Here is a 17,429-nt window from a genome sequence, read left to right on the forward strand (position 1 = left end):
TCCTGATGGAGTTGGCACTTTCCAGGTAAGCACCTCCTTCCCGTCTGCATCACACACCCTCAATTTATTTTCATCTTTCTGGCCAAGCAGTCAGGCCGCATTGCAGTGTGGCAGTGCGAGATTGCACCGCATCTATCATCATCATTCCTCAATGGTCATCACGATTCATCCCGCCTTGGAGGAGGCATGAAACATGGTGAGCCGCCCCAGCAACCGAACACTACTCATAGTCAAGCATACAAATGGACGGCGATGCAACTCATCATCCATGCCAGATTGGTCGAGTGGTCAGCAGTGGCGCATCTTTCGGTACGGGATTCCGAGATCTGCCCAAGCATCCTGGTTTGCGTGGCTGTCCAAAAGCAGAAAAGCACCGAGCGTCAAGCCGTGTGTGTGAAGATGTAAATCGCAGACTAACCGTCCCGTGGACTTGAATCTCGGTTGTGGCTTCGGCATATCACGATCCGTTACCGCGATGGTCGACCTTCCTTCTAGACATGTAAGTAATCAAGTCACACGGTACGATACGTCATTTGACGGCCGGCTGTCCCGTGTCACGACTGCCTGGCTTCATAATATCTCACTGTCTTTTCCTGCCATGAACTAGGGAAGCGCCCCAGTCCACTTCGGCCATTCTTCCCGCTGTTGATATTGCGCGCGGGTCTCCTTTTATATTAATTCAACCACTTCCCACCAGTCGTTGGTGCAGGATCCGCTCATCATGTGTGGGTTCAGTCACAAAAGAGCGCAACAACAAGCTCCGTCTTGACAGGGACCCAACCCCATATTAGCCGGCAAATCGCAAAGCGAGCGGCAACACCACACAACCACTGACAGTCGAGCGGGAACCCAGCAGCGGGCCTAGACTGGAAAACCTGGGGCAATCGCAAATGAACTGGAGAATCTGGGGGAATGTCGGCTTGTGTATCCCACCCGCCCCGCCATGCAACGGCAGAGCAAGCCGCAACCATGTAAATGGAACGTCCCTAAACGGCAACCGATGTAGCCTTCCCACGACTATCTCTACCTTTTAAAGACTCAGGCTCATCTTCCACACCCTCACTCTTCTCCTTTCCTGTCTCATCACATTTCTTGCTCTTGTGCCACCAGCCAGCCAAAACCAAATTCAAAATGTTGACCTCCCTCATCAGCACCCTCGGCCTCCTCGCCGCCGGCGTCAACGCCCACGGTGCCGTCACCAGCTACATCATCGACGGCAAGACCTACCCCGGCTACCAGGGCTTCTCCCCTGCCAACAGCAAGAATGTGATCCAGCGCCAATGGCCCAACTACAACCCCATCACCTCTTGCAGCGCCTCCCAGCTCCGCTGCAACGGTGGCACCTCGGCCACCGAGTCCGCCCCCGTCCAGCCCGGCTCCAAGGTCAGCGCCGTCTGGCAGCAGTGGACCCACTCCCAGGGCCCCGTCATCGTCTGGATGTACAAGTGCCCGGGCGCCTTCAGCTCCTGCGACGGGTCTGGCTCCGGCTGGTTCAAGATTGATGAGGGTGGCTTCAAGGCTAGCAACGGCGTGTTCCTCGACTCGGAGAACCCGTCTGGGTGGGAGATTGCCAAGCTTGTCGGTGGCAACAAACAGTGGACTAGCACTATTCCTTCGGGGCTTGCTCCTGGAAACTATCTCATTCGCCACGAGTTGATTGCCCTTCACCAGGCCAATGCTCCTCAGTTCTACCCCGAGTGCGCTCAGCTCGTGGTTGGCGGGTCTGGCTCGGCTCAGCCGGATAGCTCTTACAAGGCTGCTATTCCTGGGTACTGCAAGGATGGTGACTCTAACATTAGGGTAAGTTGTTGTCTGCGAGGGAAGTTGAAATGGGATAATGGCTGACACGAGTATGATAGGTCCCCATCAACAACCGCAACATTCCCCAGACCTATGTAGTCCCCGGCCCTCCCGTGTGGCGCGGTGCCTCCAAGAAGGCTCGTGACTTCTCTGCTTAAGTGGTTTGATGAAGTCCACGGGATGAGGATGATTAGTGGAAGACAATTTTGGGTACATGCCTTGGTTTCCTCGCTTTGACGTGAGCCATGGTAGCATTTCGCCCGCTTTGATTCATGTCAATCAACTTTTGTATATAGTTCTTCACCAATTGACACAATGTCTTCACTGGTTACAGACTGTTCACGTTTGATTTCTTTGGTGAAAGGGACAATCAACAAGAATCCCCTTTGCTTTTCTTCTGATCTTGCGACTATCCAACACTGTCAACCATCATCTGATTCCTTCTGAAGTTGCCTGACTTGTTCCATCAGCACATCATTTATTGATAGGTGGGTAGTTTACATCGATGGAAACAATAAAAGTTTCCCATGGCTGAATGGCGGGTTAGATGCCAGCATCTAACCGTCTGATTTGGTAGGACCATGACTGATCACCATCATTCCCTGTGTCCTCTTCTTTGCTCTTGTCCTCTTGATACTCGTCCTTTGTGGCATCTTGGTAGCTGTGAACTTCACAGATTCTTCTCTCAACACTTTCCTCATCGTCGTCGTCGTCATTATCATTATCTACCCCAGATGCAGTCGATTGATTGTTTCCCTCATCTTCGGGCACTACATCCAATTCATGCGTGGGATACCGCTGTATGCGCCCGTTGAGTGCGGAGTGATGGCACTGAAGCAAATTCAATAGTCTTTGCAAGTATAGCACGTGTAGCACGTCCCAACTACCGTCTGAGTTGCACAATTAGTTAGTACGTGTGTCCTTGTAGATAGTCCATGCAAAACCTTACCAGCAAACAGGCTTCACAGCGTAGCAAGGTGCCCTTGCCTCCAATGAATTTCATCCTTTCTCAGCAAACCATTCTGTCGTATTTGATGCTGGTGATCCACCACTAGCGTTCGCTGCACCCCATGGATGGAAGTTCATCCTCTGACGGCGTGGCAAGACTGACAATATCTTCGCTGTGGCCGTAGCTGAAGACTTGAGCGAGTTGGTAAGCTGTCCAGGAGCGAAAGGCTCCTTTGCCTTCCACCAAGCGGCTTGCAACGCACCGAAGAAGCCCTCGGACAATGTCGGCCAATTGGGTAGTTTCTGCTCCCCAATTATCATCTTGGCGCATCGCCCAAAGCAGGGGGGGTCCATCCATCGTGGTCGACTAGATTGACGAGATCTGGATAGTGGTTCAGGATGTATTTGACTACATCCAAATATCCACCCAACACGGCCATATGCAGCATGTTTGCAACCCAACATGTCTTTGGTATTGAGGCTGGCTCCTGCTTGAATAAGACATTCGACATAGGAGACGCCACGATATGCGGTGAAGTGAATTGGATGACGGCTCATGCCGTCGCGAATGGTGACTTCTTGGCCCAGTTTGATCAGCTTCTTGGTAATATCCAGCTCTGCACCTCCCAAGATTGCCGCGCTCAGGGTGCTGCCGATCCAGATGGCTCCGCGCTGTGGTGAAAACTCCTCTCTGCCCGTCTTTAGAGAGAACCGGTCGCTGTTGACAGAATAACGCAAGATGAGCTGCTTTTGGCCGTCATCGTCCCCTTGTTGAAGGGCAGGTGGCTTGGAAAGTTGTTCCCAGTTTCAAGTTGTACCTGTTAGTTGATACTAGATCCATACTCAACCAAGAGCTTTGCCCATTCAAGACCCAGACCCGGCTCACGGCAGGCAATGTGGAGGGAAGAGCCGCGAAGACCCGTGCCTCCCTCATTGACATCAGCACCTTCCTCAAGAACCAGGTATCTTGCAACCTCCAGACTTTTGACAAAAAGGGCCTGGGAGAGAGGGGTGATGCCGTCCTCGGCCACGGCATTCACGGGATACCCGCGCTTAATGACGAGCTTGACCATCTCGACCGTGGTTCTCTCCCGAATCTAGTGAAGTGGCGTGTTCCCAGAATCAGTCTCGTCATTAACCTTCAAGTTGTAGAGAAACAGCTTCCTCAAGAACTCCGTGTTTGGGGTGTGTGGACGCAAAAAGCGACCGAGGGCGGCATCATCTCGCTCCCACCATACAAGGTCGGATCTGCTCCCGCATCCAACAGATACTAGAAGAGGTCTTCGTGACCATCTCTGATAGCAAACCACAACATCGTGCTTCTGCTCCACAATAAGTTCACATCCTGTTTGTGCTTGAGAAGCTCTCTGGTAGCATCAAGGGCAGAGGAGCGAGTGACCGGCTCAATATCTTCAGACTGCAGATCCTTGAAGTCGTTCTCTTGAAAATGGCGGAAACATCTATGAAGTCCCATTAAAAGCTCTGAAAAACCCCAGCGGAAAGCCATCCGCCATAGCCTGAAACCCCGCCACGTTAGGATGCAAATGATCCCCCCCATCAAACTGCCTCGCCAGCTGCGCCCGATTCCCCGGATCCCCAATAATCTTTGCAAAATCCACCGTCGCGTCAAACGTCCCGCTGTTCAAAATCCACTCATTCACCTTGACCCTCGTCTGCTCCCTCGTCGGGTTGCTATAGCTCTGCCCGCTCCCCGTAAACTGAGTAATCGTCCCCCCTATCGTCTTGATCCCCGCTGCTTTGCACTCCCTAACAATCTGCTGAAACGCGCTTTGCAACCTTGTCGCAATGGAGTTTTGAGAACCAGAGTCGGTGCCACCGCCGCCGATGTCATTCACCCCAATGAAGATCATGACATACTTCACGCCCGCCACTTGCAAAGCGTCGCGTTTGTACCGGGTGAGGAGGGTCGGTCCCAGACCGCCAGAGAGAACGGTGTTGCCCCCCGCAGCCTGGTTGTTGACGCCGATGTGGTTGATTCCCTCTTTCTGCATACGTGCGATGAGCAGGTCAGGCCAGCGGTTGTTCCCGTCGTCGGTGCTGCCTCTCCCGTCGGTGATGCTATCCCCCAGGATCACAAACGCGGAGTGATCCTTTGGCTTCCAGGCTTCGACTGCGGACAGGAAGTACCAGTGCTTGGTGTTGGCTCCCCCGGACAGGGTGGCGGTGCTGACGCGGTTGCCGGACTGCATGTGCGAGGTTGTGCGGCTGCCGGGGTGGCCGGTGATGCTGCTGCCTGACTGGCCTTGCTGGGAGTAGAGGGAGACGGCGATGTTGGTCTGGGGGCCGACGGAAAACTCGATTGGGTCCGTGTACGCTACCTGGCCGCGGGGGACGACGATGGAGGAGGAGCCGTTGCGGAAGGTGAGGGGTTTGAGTGTTGCGGCGTCGATGCCGGCTACCCCGGCTTTGTTTCCGGCGGCGAGGGCGATGGAGGCGGCGGTGATGGGGAGGTCGCTGCCGCCGAAGGTGTTGCTGATTTGGATGCGGAGTCTCTCGGCGCCGATGGAGAGGTGGAGGGTTTGTCTGATGGTGGCATCGCGGAAGACGCCTCCGTTGGTCTGTGAAATGATTGTGTTAGTTTCGGCCGGATTGCGACACTGAAGAGAAACATACGAATTGCGAAGGCGGCATATTGTTAGGCTCAACCAGCTGAGGCATGGAAGTCCATGTTGCCACCCAGTGATTATCCTCCTGACGAGAGTTGAGTTCTCTCTCGTCCAACTCGGCGGTTGGAATAGCAGTAGCCCATCGTGCTGACACCAGCAGTAACGAAGAGGCAATTCTCGCCCACGAAGAAAGCATGGTGACCACTTGAGTTATTAATTTAGCCAAAGCCAAGAACACTCGCCCCTCCAAGACCTGGTGATTGTTGAAATGAGCATTTTGAAGCTCTTATACAGCCCGCTGGTCCCGCCGGCGGATGATGAGTCCCCGAGGTTTAATTGTCGGTGCTAAGGAGAAGCTATCTAATTTAGCCACGAGGCAGAGTAGTACGGGGCCCAACAGATCCTCGTGCGGGCTGCGTAGGTGGGCTTAGATCGTGGTTATTTACCCAGCGGGAATACCGTGACGGGCTTGGCTGATGCGGGTGATCTGCTGTGTCGGCCTTTCTGTATCGTGGAAAATCTGTGGGGAAGCGGGAAGAACAATGGAACCGAGACCATGGGCATTATGGTGGCATGTCAGGGGTAAATATCCCGAATCCATCCACACTCGAGTTTGTTGGTACTTCAAATGTATTGCGGACTTGTGGTATGGAATTAAGTTCGCGCCGTGTATAGTATTGCAAACTCAAACCCAATGCCGAACTTACTTCCTGGCCAGAACCCTTCACAGCTTTCTCATATTCATTTCTTCCTCTTGGTAACAATTGTCTGAACATTCTTGGGCTGATGGTACCACCGGTTGATCAGAGTCCATTCCTTCTTCGGGTCAACCAACTCGAAATCGTAATCGCGGATTAGTTCTGGAAGGGCCTTGTAGATTTCCATCATTGAGATCTGTAGTTTACATTAGCCAACTGGGCCCCAGTGGGAAAAGAGGTATATGCTCACATTCTTGCCCAAGCACATATGGGGGCCACCACCAAACTATTTGGAAGAAAGTCAGTAACAGGAGCTAATAAAGGGTAAGTTGGGTCAAAGACTCACATTCAGCATGTGTCTCTCCAAATCAGCAGCATTACGACCTAACCACCTCTCCGGCACAAACTCATCTGCATCCTCTCCAAACACACCTTTATCACGCTGTACAATCTGAGGGTTGCATCCGACTTTCACCCCAGGAGGGAAGAACTCTCCCAGGAGCTCAACCCCTTCCTTGGGGGTGTACCGCGGGAACGACAGACCAAGACTGGCGTGGACCCTCATGCCCTCCTTGCAGCAGGCGTCAAAATAAGGCAGCTTGACTGCATTAGCATACCTGATTCTCCCAGACGAGCTGATCCGACCCTCGGCAACGGCCGTATCAATCTCATCTCTGAGCTTTCGGTAGGTTCTAGGATTTTTCGTGAGGTGATAAAGAACTGAGGTGATGGCACTAGCCGTGGTGTCGGATCCCGCGATGCTGTTGTACAAATGTCAGTATATTCACGCAAGTCAAAAGCAAAATCAACTCACATAGCGGTGTAAATCTCCCCTCTAATCTCCAGCGGACCAAAGTTATCCAAATCCCCATGCTCCTCCATAACTCGGAAGAAGCTAGCCAGCATATCATCCTTCTCCATCACGCCACCGCTCTCCTGCAGCTCCTTCTGTCGTTTCTCAACAGCCTCAACCCCCGCATCTGTCATCGTGTCCATCGCCTTGACAGCTGCCATCGCACCGGGGACGACAATAGAGGTCATCAAAACAAGACTGCGCATCCAGCGGGGCACAAACGCAGAGGCTGCCAGGAATAAGATCAGCACGTCGGTCGCGTTGATCCAGCCCCTGTAATCCTTTTTGGTCTCCAGAAAACCAAACGGACGGCTGAAGAAAAGGATGCCAATCACGTCAAAGGCGTAGTAGCGAAGCCAGAGAGCCATGTCAGTTGGCCTGCCAGATTCGCTGGCGTCCTTGACACGTTGATAAAGAAGTTCGATACACTCTTCGATGGCTGGCTCGTAGCGGCCGACGTTGGTCATGGTGTAGACATGGTTGACCAGCTTGCGGCGCTCGCCGTGGGACTTGGGGTCTATGTTGCAGAAGTGCTCCGGGAATCGGGCTGTTTAGTGTTAGCTTTGGCCGATTTGTCCTGATATTTCTGTTACATACACCATGGCATTGAGAAAGCCGAGTAAAACTCAGTCTAATCCTTATTGTTAGCAAAATCCTCTTACCCCTAGCACTCCAGGTTGAAAGGTATGGCAAACGCACCTTGGTAAAAGCTGTCCCGGCTCCATAGATGGCCTTGATAACGGTTGGGTCTGAGATAGACACCTCGTTCTCGGCGATGCGAATGATGGGACCTGAGTTGTTAGCTAATACCGTGCCTTGATATCAACAAAACAAAGGACAAGGCACTCAACTCACCATGTTTTGCGTGCCACTTTTTCAACGTGACCTCTAAGTGACCCGAGTACAGCTCCTTGATGATCCACAGTCTCGAGAAAGAGGCGAGAAAAGGACCCGGGTATTTGGAGTAGGGATGTAACCATCGACAGTAGATGATCCACCCAACGAACCAGGTGACCAGACCACCTAGTAATATCGACATGACTGCCATTATTGCCGTCAGTGTGTTCCGAGCAAAGTCAGATGATCAACAGAAGAACTAAAACTTTTCCCCATCTGCCTCGTCCAAAACAGCGGGCTCAACCTCCTGTTAAGAGGACTGATGAGCGGGCATCACTCTCGCCAAGATCAAACCCTAACTATCTTACACACCCCCCAGTTCGGAGGGCATCCTGCAGGGCCCTATCACCAATCTATCGCTCCACCTTCCGCCTGCAGGTATCTTTCCCCTCTCCTGGTAAAGGTCTTGGTCCGCGTCTGCAGAAAATCTCGGTCAGGTTCGGAGGGTTGCAAACCAATGAGAGCTCACATGTCGAAATAGAAGCTGATCTTCATCGACATAATCGCTAGCCAGCTGGGCGAGCTGGTGTCTCCTCACGGTCAACCGGGCGTCAATATTGCGTGATGCTTGACACTGCACACGAGCGGTTGGTCTGAAATCGCTCAGTCATCGACAAGCCAAGGACGGGATACAGTTCTACTTGGTGTTGTTGGTGGTTATCATTGAGCCTTGTGTAACCACGCAAGACTGCCGGGCTGTGCCACACCAGTCCGCCGCCCAATCACAATTGTCCGCTTGCCATCCGAGAGACCAAAACTGGCAAGGCCCTTCTGCAGCATCACATCAAGTCAGTGGTTTCGAACTCTCAGAAGGGTGTTCAGTGTCGATAGTGTAAAGGTGCCATGAATTCCTCCTCCCCGGGCCAATCAACGGTGGCCCATATATGAAAGAACCTCAACTGGGGAACTACACTACTGCAGTCATCAAAGAAGCTCCCGCCACTTGATGGGCCGATATCCCACGATTTCGGCCGAGCTGTTTGACCCCGCAGCGCCAACACAGACGATGATACTGTGCTGCCTGAGCATGCGTCGCTGGGCGGTTGAGAGCTGTTTGAGGTGGGAAAACTTGGATTGTCCATGCCATTGTTGCTTCTGTTGGTCGCCAAAAGAGAACGTTCGAGTTGCGTTGGGTGTTGTGCAACTCCAGGGCCTGATCCCAGGAAACTTAAGCGCAATGTCCGGTGCCAAAAGAGTGAGGGAACCGGGCATTTGTGTAACCATGGAAATGTAGAAAAGCGGCAGAGAATGGACTGGTTCAAGAGTAGCAGTGAGTAGTACAAACGGAAAAATGATCTTCACACCAACAGCAAACCCCATCCTTGCCTTGCAACACAACTTTACGCCCCCGCGTTTCTGCCTTGTGGAGGCATTCCTCGAGGGACACAAGGGTGGCCCTTGAACAAAAAGTCATGCACGCCAAGTGACAGATAAAGAAAAGAGAGGCTTCGCAACCTCGGATATCATTCTGTGTGTAAGTAGCCCAATTGTACAGTATTAAAAAAAAAGGTAAACAGAAAAGACCTCGAACACAAAACAAACAGACCAGCCAGCCCCCAAATCCAGGCCAGCAAACGCAAAATGCAAACGCTTGAAATGCTGCCGATATTGCGGTTTAGTGCGAACCCATAATCTCGAAAATGCTCGACATGCTAGCCTTGGGTTTCAGGCTTCCACCCATGCCCATGCCCATGCCCATACCCATGTTACCTCCTGACAAAGACCCAAAGCCCATGTACGGTGTTCTGGTCGGTGATGGTTCGAGAAGGTCCAGGCCTGGCATCATCGGTTCCGGCTCGTCGTCTGGATGACGGAAAGAAAAGATCGAGCTCGACAAACTGGGGAGGGGTGTTGTGGGCGAGGGCGTCGCCGTTGAGGTTTCGGACGATGACGAGTCGTTGAGGTATGCCAGTAGAAGAGCATGAAGCTCGGCCGTCGCAGTTGGAGAGAGAATTGTTGGCCGGTCGATTCGCTTGTAGGAACGAGGTCGGGACCCCAGTGCGGAGCCGGTTCCCGAACGTGCCGAACGGACCGAGAGGGGCCGGGTGGCCGTTTCGTTTTCGGGTAAGGAAAGTGTGATCAAAGATGGAAGCTCGGGTCTGGAGGAAGGCCGAGGGGACTCGTCGAGCGAAGGGAGACTAGTCGGTGAACCGGAAGGAGAAAGAGCGGGAGGAGAGAGCGAGGGACTGGTCGGAGAAGAAAAGTCGAGAGAAAGATCGAGCGAAGTGGACGGGAACGAGAAGTCCAGCGGGTCTGGTTTGTCTTTGAGTGGTGATGATATTATGGACTGCGGCCTGGGTTGTGGTGCCATGGAGAGCCTCTTGCTGTGCCGACGCTCCAACTCGGCCTGCAAGTTTCTGACGGGAGACGAAGCGCGCTCATATTTCTTGTTCGATCTGCTGGGCCCCTTCTCGAACAAGGCAATAGCTTGGGAGACGGGGACGTTGCTTTCAGTGGTATGGTTGAGGTCGTCGAGCAAGAGCGAGAGGTCGGCTTCTTCGAGATCGCCCAACAGCTCGAAGACTCGGTCAATAGACGAGCGCGATCCGGTGCGCGCGTGTGTCGGCATCTTGAAGTATGTACGTGGTTTGTCGTAGTAGTGAATGAGGCGGTATAAAGAGCGGATAGAGCGCGATAGGCCCAAAAGGAAAAGCAAGTAACAGAAAAAGGCAGAGGGGAATATCAACAACGAAGGGAGCTCACGAAGAGCATCATGGCATGGCGAGGGTTGAATTTGGATGGTCCCGAAGCGTAAAATGACCAGAAATTGGGACAAGACACGCCAGCTGCAACGCCAATTCGCCAATTCAGGACGGTGGATCCCCCCGCAGACTCTGGCAGGGACTCAGTGGGCTTTTTGGCGGGCTTTTTGATAGCGACACTGTGCGCTAGCGTCACAGGATCCCAGCGCCCTGGCCGTGGAACCCGGGCCCGTGCTCCAGGAACGGCACACGATGAGGTGGTGCCCCTGAACCACCTGCACGGAACGTGCCATTCAGTTCGTCATCGCATCATTCGAAACATATCTTGTGACGCTCTGTCATCGCCGCCACCCCCAACACCACCCTCTGAACATTAGCTATCTTCACGAGCCGTCCAGTGAGTGCTTCTTTCTCTGGTTGACTGCGACCGACTCTCGCCCGTCTCGGGGACGTTTCGTAACCATCGCTCTCCCTACCTACTTCAGGCGTCACCCCTCAATGGTGTCTGTGTTTGGGAAGAGCGGTTTGAAGACGTTAATGAAGGGAGTTTATTGCAAGACCGACGCTGACCATGGAACAGTTGAAGATGGCGATCAGGTGCATGACCTTTTCAGCATCCGTTGGATCAGTTGATGCTCCAAGAACCCGGAAAGCTGCTCAACAAATTCGATGTTGATAGGCAGGCCAATGCCATCTTTTATCGGCACGATGGTCTGGCGAGGATGACCTGCATTTGTTAGCGGCGGGGCTGTCGGTTAGCGTCTACACGCAACCTCCATGGTCTTCCGCTGCCTACACCACATGGAAGCACCAGCACAACGTCGGCCCATTTTGCTGCTCCTTTACCCAACAGCAACTACACTAACAAGTGGGATTTCAGTAGCGTAACCTACAATTCCACTATGAGCTTAGAGGACAGGCTGCCTGCTTTGTTCCCAAATACCATGGACTCGATACCCGGTCTATTGGATTCGGGGACCTAAGGCGGAGCAACGATCTTGGACTTCTGCGAGATATCGGGGATCAACAGACCGCCAGCCGCTCATCAAGTTAGAGTGTGCTCGAAACATGCAAGTTGGACGCATCATTTCTCACAATACACCTTCTTGGTCACGAATAGGAGGCAAACTTTACGTCTTAGTTGGACAGTGCCGTCTCAGACGGGGATGATTGGAGTGCTTCATGGTAAAGGTGGTGGTCACAACAGCTCCGCTACAAAGCTACACCTTGCTGGATCGATATGCCAAACCTGGAAGCGGAGTCCTGTCCTACATTAGCGTGGGCTTCCTGGCCAGTCATCTCTGGATGATGTGCGGGAGTGTGGACTTACACAAGTGACGGACAGATATCCCCTGGTCGCACTAAGAACATATGTCAAATCATGAAGCGCTCCATTGCCAGAGCCACAATGCATGCGGCCTGAAAGAGATCTCGGTGTCTATTTAGATCTGAAATCCGCACCATCGGCCCCGCTGCTTACCTTCCGCCATCGGCTACTCCCTCCGCCCAGGCATGGTATTGGTAATCGCAATAGCTAACACGAAGGACCATGTCTATTGTTGGTAGCACATCCCTGAAATGGGGACAAGTATCCCGCAAACACCCGCGATATGCGGGCATTTGCATGCTCACCGTGTTGCCAACAAGTGGCTGTTCTATGATAGCTCATAGAGCCCTCCGACTTGAAATGCCTATGGATATCCGACAATTAAACCACCCTTCTCACCAGTCTTCCTTTTCCCTTGTATCCACCTTGCTTGACAGGTACTGACCCTGACTCTACCAGTATGACGCTACTGATATCTTTCAAACAACACTTCACGTACCAGCTCTTAGACTACCTAACCATACAGAGCACCATCCTTCTTCTACTTCTCGGCATATCAACCTACCAAGTTGTACACTTTCTGCGAGCAAGAAACAGACCACTACTCCCAACCAGTCCGCCTGGTGAGTTTCTTCTTGGACACTACCGGCTAGTCCCTGAAGATGCCGCTTTCAAAAAGTATGCAGAATGGTCAAAAGAGTATAGTACGTTGCCACTTGACATTACAACCCTTCACAAAGGGATCAGTACCCGGTTGGGGTCTCTGACAGTATGCAGACAGCGATGTGCTCTTTTTCAAGACCTTTGGGACGAAGTGGATAGTATTGAACAGCTTGGAATCGGCAACAGAGCTGCTTGAGAAGAGAGGATCAAATTATGCGGATCGTCCGCGATTTGTGATGTTTGAGGAGTAAGTTCTGAAAACTAACCACCCCTGAGTACCCCTTTTCAACACCCACCTTGATATAGAGGCGCGGATACTTGGATCGAAAAGGGTTTACAGAATCAACATCGGTAATCGAGCTTTCAACTGATGGAGCCAACACACAGAATGGGCTGGTCCCCAACTCTCACATGGCTTCGCTGGGGGCCAAAATACCATCTTCACCGCAAAGTCTTACAGCCCCCTTTTGCCAAGTCCAAAGTAGGGCAGTATCAAGACTATCAGCTACGAGAGGCGCTGATATGCTGCAAAAGCATGCTCGACGACCCGGAAAACTGGGTTATAGCCGTTAGACGGTTCGCAGTGGCCATCGTTTTGAAGATATCCTACGGGCTCAACGTCGATAGCCCGGACAGCCAGTGGATTAAACTGGCGGAAGAGTCAGCCGAAGCGATAGGTAAATCAGGGCCGCCGGCAAGTTCGATCATGGATCGATTTCCTCTCAGTATGCTTTTTTCCTTCACTGGCATGTTGACCGTTGATACCTACTCATCAAATTTCCAGCAAGATACCTACCAACATGGCTACCCTTCATGGAACGCCTCCGCTACGCCCGAACCTGGCGCCACGCAATAGAAGACATCACCCGCCTCCCCTTCGAAGCAGCCATGTCCTCGCCCACCTCCCCAACCAAAAGCTTTGTCCACCACCGCATGGCCATCCACAACTCCAATCTCGAACGGTCTATCCCAAACGACTTCACCATCGAAGACATCAAAGGCGCCGCCGCAACCATAGTCATAGCAGGCAACGACACGGTATTTTCCCCTCCCGTCCTTTTCCCACCCCCTATTCTAACCTTTCCAGACCGCCGCCACATTGATGCTCCTGGTATTATACCTCCTCAAAAACCCTCACGTCCAATCCCTCGCCCATTCCGAAATCTCCTCCCTCCCCCATAATCTCCCCACTTTCTCCTCCCTCCCCTCCCTCCCCTTCACCCACCTCCTACTCCAAGAAACCTACCGCCTAAACCCCCTCTCCCCCCTCGGAATACCCCACTCCTCCCTCCACCCGGACACCTACAAAGGAATGTACATCCCACCCAACACAATCATCTACCAAAACATTTGGGCCATGAACCACAACCCCTCCATCTACTCCGACCCCGACGACTTCATTCCCGAACGGTACCTCCCCGTTGACCAAGGCGGCCGAGGTGAGCCCCTGCCACAGGGAAATTTCGGTTTTGGGAGGAGGGTCTGTATAGGACGGCATCTGGCGGAGAATAGTCTGATGATTGTTTTGGCCACGATACTCGCGACGATGGAGATTGGCGAGCCGGAAACGGGGGAGGTGGGTGAGGAGTGGAGTTTTAGGGGGCAGGCGTACGTATTTCCTGATGTGAAAAGGTGGGATGATTGCTGACAGGAAACAGGATTGTAATGCCGTTTAGGGCTTCGTTTAGGCCGAGGTCGGACAAGATGAAAGAGTTGTTGGATGAGGCTGTTAAAAAGTTGGATGAAGAGGAGGGGGAAGATTGTTAGTTAGTTGGGTTATCGTGAAGGTGGTGCTCGTGGACGTGACCCAAGTATTAAAAAGTATTTTTGCTCGTTGTATCGACAGTAACGCTCCATATTTACCGGATCCCAAGCCCGAGCCATACCCAATATATGTACAAAAAAGAGTATGGCGCTCTGCACCGAGTCCAGTCCGGTGTGCAGAGTCCGCCGGGTATCATTAGTTAAATGTAATACTTCCCCTGAACTGAACAAATAAACGCCGTCATAGCTCATGATCATCATTATCGCCCCCTGGGACGAACGAGTCCCCTGGTCCACCAGTCCCCTCGTAGCCCTGCATTGTCTTGCAGTCAAGATAGTTGTTCTCGATAAACGGAGTGGCGATTTGCACCCCGTAGATCTCTGTCCACTCCTTATCTGCCCCTTGGAACAAGGCATTCGTCCTCGCCTTGACACTACCAAGCACAGCCCTAGGTGCATATTCCCCAGTCGACATGGTCGTGTTGAACAGTCTGATCATGTTGTCGCATGTCGTACCATTGGCAAAAGTCGGCTGGTTGGTGATATTCTTGAACAACTCCATCGGGTACGGGCTGAGGTTCAACGGAAGGCGCTTCATTTCCAACTCGATAAACTCGGCCGAGTTCACGCTTGAGCCCTTGAAGTGCGTGGCGCCGTTGGGTAGTGTCTCGTAGGCGTCGCAGAGAGGCTCGTACTCGGCTGGAGAGACAATGGTACCATAGGCTCGTGATCCATCCAAAGCAATGTCGTTGGTAGAACTGATAAGCTGCGCTGGTGCCCATCTGAAGGAGGAATACCCATCACCCATAAAGTCGAGGAACGGAAACTCGAACCCAACACGCTAAGAATAGTTAGCTAACTAGGACCAATCGTCTTTGTATGTGAAACAAACACACCGAAAAGTCCTCTATCGTGATGCCATATGCCCTGAACTGAACATCGTGATCGTGGGCGGCTTGCAGCATGACAGGGTACATGCCCTCTGGAAAGTCTGGCAACAAAGATCGATAAGCCCCCTCGAGGATCCGGTACTGTGGTGGGATCAGGCGGCGAGCTGACTCGAGGGAGATAGGAATGATGGCCAGCGTGGCATTGAGAACTCCGGTTGCACTGTTTGGGAATGATTCGGCGAGTATGTTTGGGAGGTCTTGCGAATAGCATACGCCGCCATTTGCCGGAGCTGACTTCCCAAGGCTGAGGAAGAGTGATGATAGTACCAGAACAAAGGCGGCCGAGATTGGCAGGATAGAAAATGGGAACGCCATGTTCGATCAATGCTGCTTTGCCGATAATTTCCAAGGGCTGTGCAAAGGAAAATATGAGGGGGACGTAGCGAATCCAGACAGAACCCGCTTACCACCACATAGGACTCAACCAAAGTTGAGTAGAAAAAAGAGCAATATTCAAAACCAATCGCAAGTGACATAACAAGAGGGAAAGAAGAAGACCCAAAGGAGTGTAGGTTCATGAGATGCGGTCACCCAGACCTTTTGAGTGAAGTGCACTTCATTGTCCTGTCCCTCCCATTGCCCCTGGGCGGATGGGCGCTGGGCCCGGGGGAAGCAAGACAAGCTCCATCCGGGATCTGTTACATGCCTCCAACCTTGACATTTCGGACGGGCCAGTACATCCGTTTCGGAAGGGGGTGGATGCGAGACCTGCTCTTCCCTGACGGGAGTGCGTGGGCCAAGACCAGATCTCCAAAGTGCCCTTGGGGTGCCCCCCTGTCCACGTGCGCTCCCGAGAATGGCAGTTTGGGAACATTTCAGATGGCCCACGGGACTGGCGACTGGCACAGCGAATTGGATGGGAGCGCCAACACACTTGGAGGCGCGGAAGTCAGCGTTGCCGAAGGCTAACAGCGATAGTGGACGACAACTGGCGACCAACAGCCTACTACCCACACGCCATAAGGAACAGGAGGGAGATGCGGATAGCGGCCTAAAATGGGCAGAAAGAGAGAGAAAACGGAAAGTGGGCGTTACGCAGGGCGGGAATACCCCAGTGTCATGCCTAGGAGATCAAAAAGAAAAGGTCCCTGGGCCTCGGGGGTAGGCCGTGTTTCGTCCCGGATGCTCAGTGTTCCGGCGCACGCCGCAAGACCCTCCAAAAGTCAGCCCGCCAATTGGAGGTCATCTTTGCCCTTGTTCCGGCGTGTTTCTGCGGGATTCTCGGCGGCATCATGAAATATCGATTCTTCGGCATGTTTCGGTGAAAACAATAGCGCTTTTTGACATGTCAATCTTTGGTGGTGTTGTTGAAGTCAAGACTGAGATGCGTGGTCAAGGTTGATGGGCAGGTGGGAGATGCAAAGATGCGGGAGCTGCACGGGCCACTGAAGACTTGGAGCTGCCTGGCTACATCGCAGCTGCAAGCGGCCCGGCGAACTCAACATCCGTTCTTCGTTGTGGACGGCAAAAAAAGACAGCGCAGATCAAAATCTCTGTTTCTTCCACGCGATGAGGAAAACAATCCATCAAGAGAGGATATTTTGGGCAACTCCGATATGTTACCCTCGCGCTACACGCCAGTTGTCGCCTCTTTGTCGATCTGTTCCAGAAGGTGTGAGGGCAATGTTTCAGGAACGCTACAGATCCCTCACCTCCTGTCTGGCAGCTGTCCCGCAGCCGGTGACAACTGTCTTCAACGGCCACGAACACTTCTCCCCAGCTCAACACACACAAGCCACAAGTCTGGCACTTGGTGGACCGACAAGACAAGAGTTTTGCTAGTTCGTCTAGTGGATGTCGTTTAGCTATTTTAAGATCTTTATCCAACAAGAGACAGCCCGGGAGATCCCAGCGGAGTGACATCCCGGAGCCGACTCGCACCAACATGTTCGGACGAAGGCTGTGATCAATCCACCATGCTGAACCAGGTGTTGACTCTAATGGGCGGGCATCATGGCATTGATACGCCAATGTTTCACTATCACTATCCTGATTCTCACCCTCATCCGAATCTATGGCTTTCGAGATATCAAAGTCTTTAGGGTCCCGCATGTCAGGCTCTGTTCTTTGGTTGGAGGATACTTCTTTCACGTGGCTATCAAGAGTCGCGAGGCATAGCTTCACTCTGTTGGTCTGTTATTTAGAGTGACCGGGAATAGGGGCATTGCGGACTTACTGACCACAATATGTACTGCAGCTC

The 17,429-nt window shown here is 52.7% G+C and overlaps 9 protein-coding genes across 9 annotated transcripts; 3 read left to right on the forward strand and 6 right to left on the reverse strand.

Moving 5' to 3' along the window:
* Positions 1-85: 85 nt before the first annotated feature.
* QC763_207040 (uncharacterized protein) lies at positions 86-2,106 on the forward strand. The gene is made up of 2 exons (XM_062909759.1): positions 86-1,800; positions 1,860-2,106. Exons 1-2 carry the CDS (start codon positions 1,132-1,134, stop codon positions 1,956-1,958), a joined length of 768 nt encoding a protein of 255 aa, XP_062768572.1. The 5' UTR covers positions 86-1,131; the 3' UTR covers positions 1,959-2,106.
* A 182-nt stretch (positions 2,107-2,288) lies between these two features.
* QC763_0037280 (uncharacterized protein) lies at positions 2,289-3,821 on the reverse strand (the record flags this gene model as incomplete). The annotated part of the gene is made up of 2 exons (XM_062905572.1): positions 2,289-2,690; positions 3,592-3,821. 2 exons carry the CDS (start codon positions 3,819-3,821, stop codon positions 2,684-2,686), a joined length of 237 nt encoding a protein of 78 aa, XP_062768573.1. The 3' UTR covers positions 2,289-2,683.
* A 387-nt stretch (positions 3,822-4,208) lies between these two features.
* Positions 4,209-5,571, reverse strand: QC763_207050 (uncharacterized protein; the record flags this gene model as incomplete). The annotated part of the gene is made up of 2 exons (XM_062909760.1): positions 4,209-5,327; positions 5,383-5,571. The coding sequence occupies 2 exons, from the start codon at positions 5,569-5,571 to the stop codon at positions 4,209-4,211; spliced, it is 1,308 nt and encodes a 435-aa protein (XP_062768574.1).
* A 545-nt stretch (positions 5,572-6,116) lies between these two features.
* QC763_207060 (uncharacterized protein) lies at positions 6,117-7,974 on the reverse strand (the record flags this gene model as incomplete). The annotated part of the gene is made up of 7 exons (XM_062909761.1): positions 6,117-6,269; positions 6,324-6,359; positions 6,420-6,834; positions 6,888-7,473; positions 7,524-7,557; positions 7,626-7,717; positions 7,782-7,974. 7 exons carry the CDS (start codon positions 7,972-7,974, stop codon positions 6,117-6,119), a joined length of 1,509 nt encoding a protein of 502 aa, XP_062768575.1.
* A 509-nt stretch (positions 7,975-8,483) lies between these two features.
* On the reverse strand, positions 8,484-9,035 carry QC763_0037310 (uncharacterized protein; the record flags this gene model as incomplete). The annotated part of the gene is made up of 2 exons (XM_062905573.1): positions 8,484-8,594; positions 8,787-9,035. The coding sequence occupies 2 exons, from the start codon at positions 9,033-9,035 to the stop codon at positions 8,484-8,486; spliced, it is 360 nt and encodes a 119-aa protein (XP_062768576.1).
* A 403-nt stretch (positions 9,036-9,438) lies between these two features.
* QC763_207070 (uncharacterized protein) lies at positions 9,439-10,575 on the reverse strand (the record flags this gene model as incomplete). The annotated part of the gene is made up of 1 exon (XM_062909762.1): positions 9,439-10,575. The coding sequence occupies exon 1, from the start codon at positions 10,390-10,392 to the stop codon at positions 9,439-9,441; it is 954 nt and encodes a 317-aa protein (XP_062768577.1). The 5' UTR covers positions 10,393-10,575.
* Positions 10,576-12,074: 1,499 nt separating this feature from the next.
* QC763_0037330 (uncharacterized protein) lies at positions 12,075-12,766 on the forward strand (the record flags this gene model as incomplete). The annotated part of the gene is made up of 3 exons (XM_062905574.1): positions 12,075-12,289; positions 12,312-12,556; positions 12,630-12,766. 3 exons carry the CDS (start codon positions 12,075-12,077, stop codon positions 12,764-12,766), a joined length of 597 nt encoding a protein of 198 aa, XP_062768578.1.
* Positions 12,767-12,885: 119 nt separating this feature from the next.
* QC763_0037340 (uncharacterized protein) lies at positions 12,886-14,445 on the forward strand (the record flags this gene model as incomplete). The annotated part of the gene is made up of 4 exons (XM_062905575.1): positions 12,886-13,240; positions 13,300-13,553; positions 13,603-14,123; positions 14,174-14,445. The coding sequence occupies 4 exons, from the start codon at positions 12,886-12,888 to the stop codon at positions 14,280-14,282; spliced, it is 1,239 nt and encodes a 412-aa protein (XP_062768579.1). The 3' UTR covers positions 14,283-14,445.
* A 19-nt stretch (positions 14,446-14,464) lies between these two features.
* QC763_207090 (uncharacterized protein) lies at positions 14,465-16,551 on the reverse strand. Its single transcript, XM_062909763.1, has 2 exons — positions 15,176-16,551; positions 14,465-15,120 (listed from the first exon to the last, which is right to left on the reverse strand). Exons 1-2 carry the CDS (start codon positions 15,542-15,544, stop codon positions 14,521-14,523), a joined length of 969 nt encoding a protein of 322 aa, XP_062768580.1. The 5' UTR covers positions 15,545-16,551; the 3' UTR covers positions 14,465-14,520.
* Positions 16,552-17,429: the final 878 nt, after the last annotated feature.

This window comes from Podospora pseudopauciseta (assembly GCF_035222475.1).
Source record: "Podospora pseudopauciseta strain CBS 411.78 chromosome 2 map unlocalized CBS411.78m_2, whole genome shotgun sequence".
Taxonomy (NCBI): Eukaryota; Fungi; Ascomycota; class Sordariomycetes; order Sordariales; family Podosporaceae; genus Podospora; species Podospora pseudopauciseta.

What these genes read in the sequence shown, in the direction of transcription:
- QC763_207040 (XM_062909759.1), top strand. Translation starts at nt 1,132, where the DNA reads ATGTTGACCTCCCTCATCAGCACCCTCGGCCTCCTCGCCGCCGGCGTC. An exon ending in ATGGTGACTCTAACATTAGG is followed by an intron (nt 1,801 to 1,859) that starts GTAAGTTGTTGT and finishes CGAGTATGATAG; the next exon opens with GTCCCCATCAACAACCGCAA.
- QC763_207090 (XM_062909763.1), bottom strand. Translation starts at nt 15,544, where the DNA reads ATGGCGTTCCCATTTTCTATCCTGCCAATCTCGGCCGCCTTTGTTCTG. An exon ending in TCACGATAGAGGACTTTTCG is followed by an intron (nt 15,121 to 15,175) that starts GTGTGTTTGTTT and finishes AACTATTCTTAG; the next exon opens with CGTGTTGGGTTCGAGTTTCC.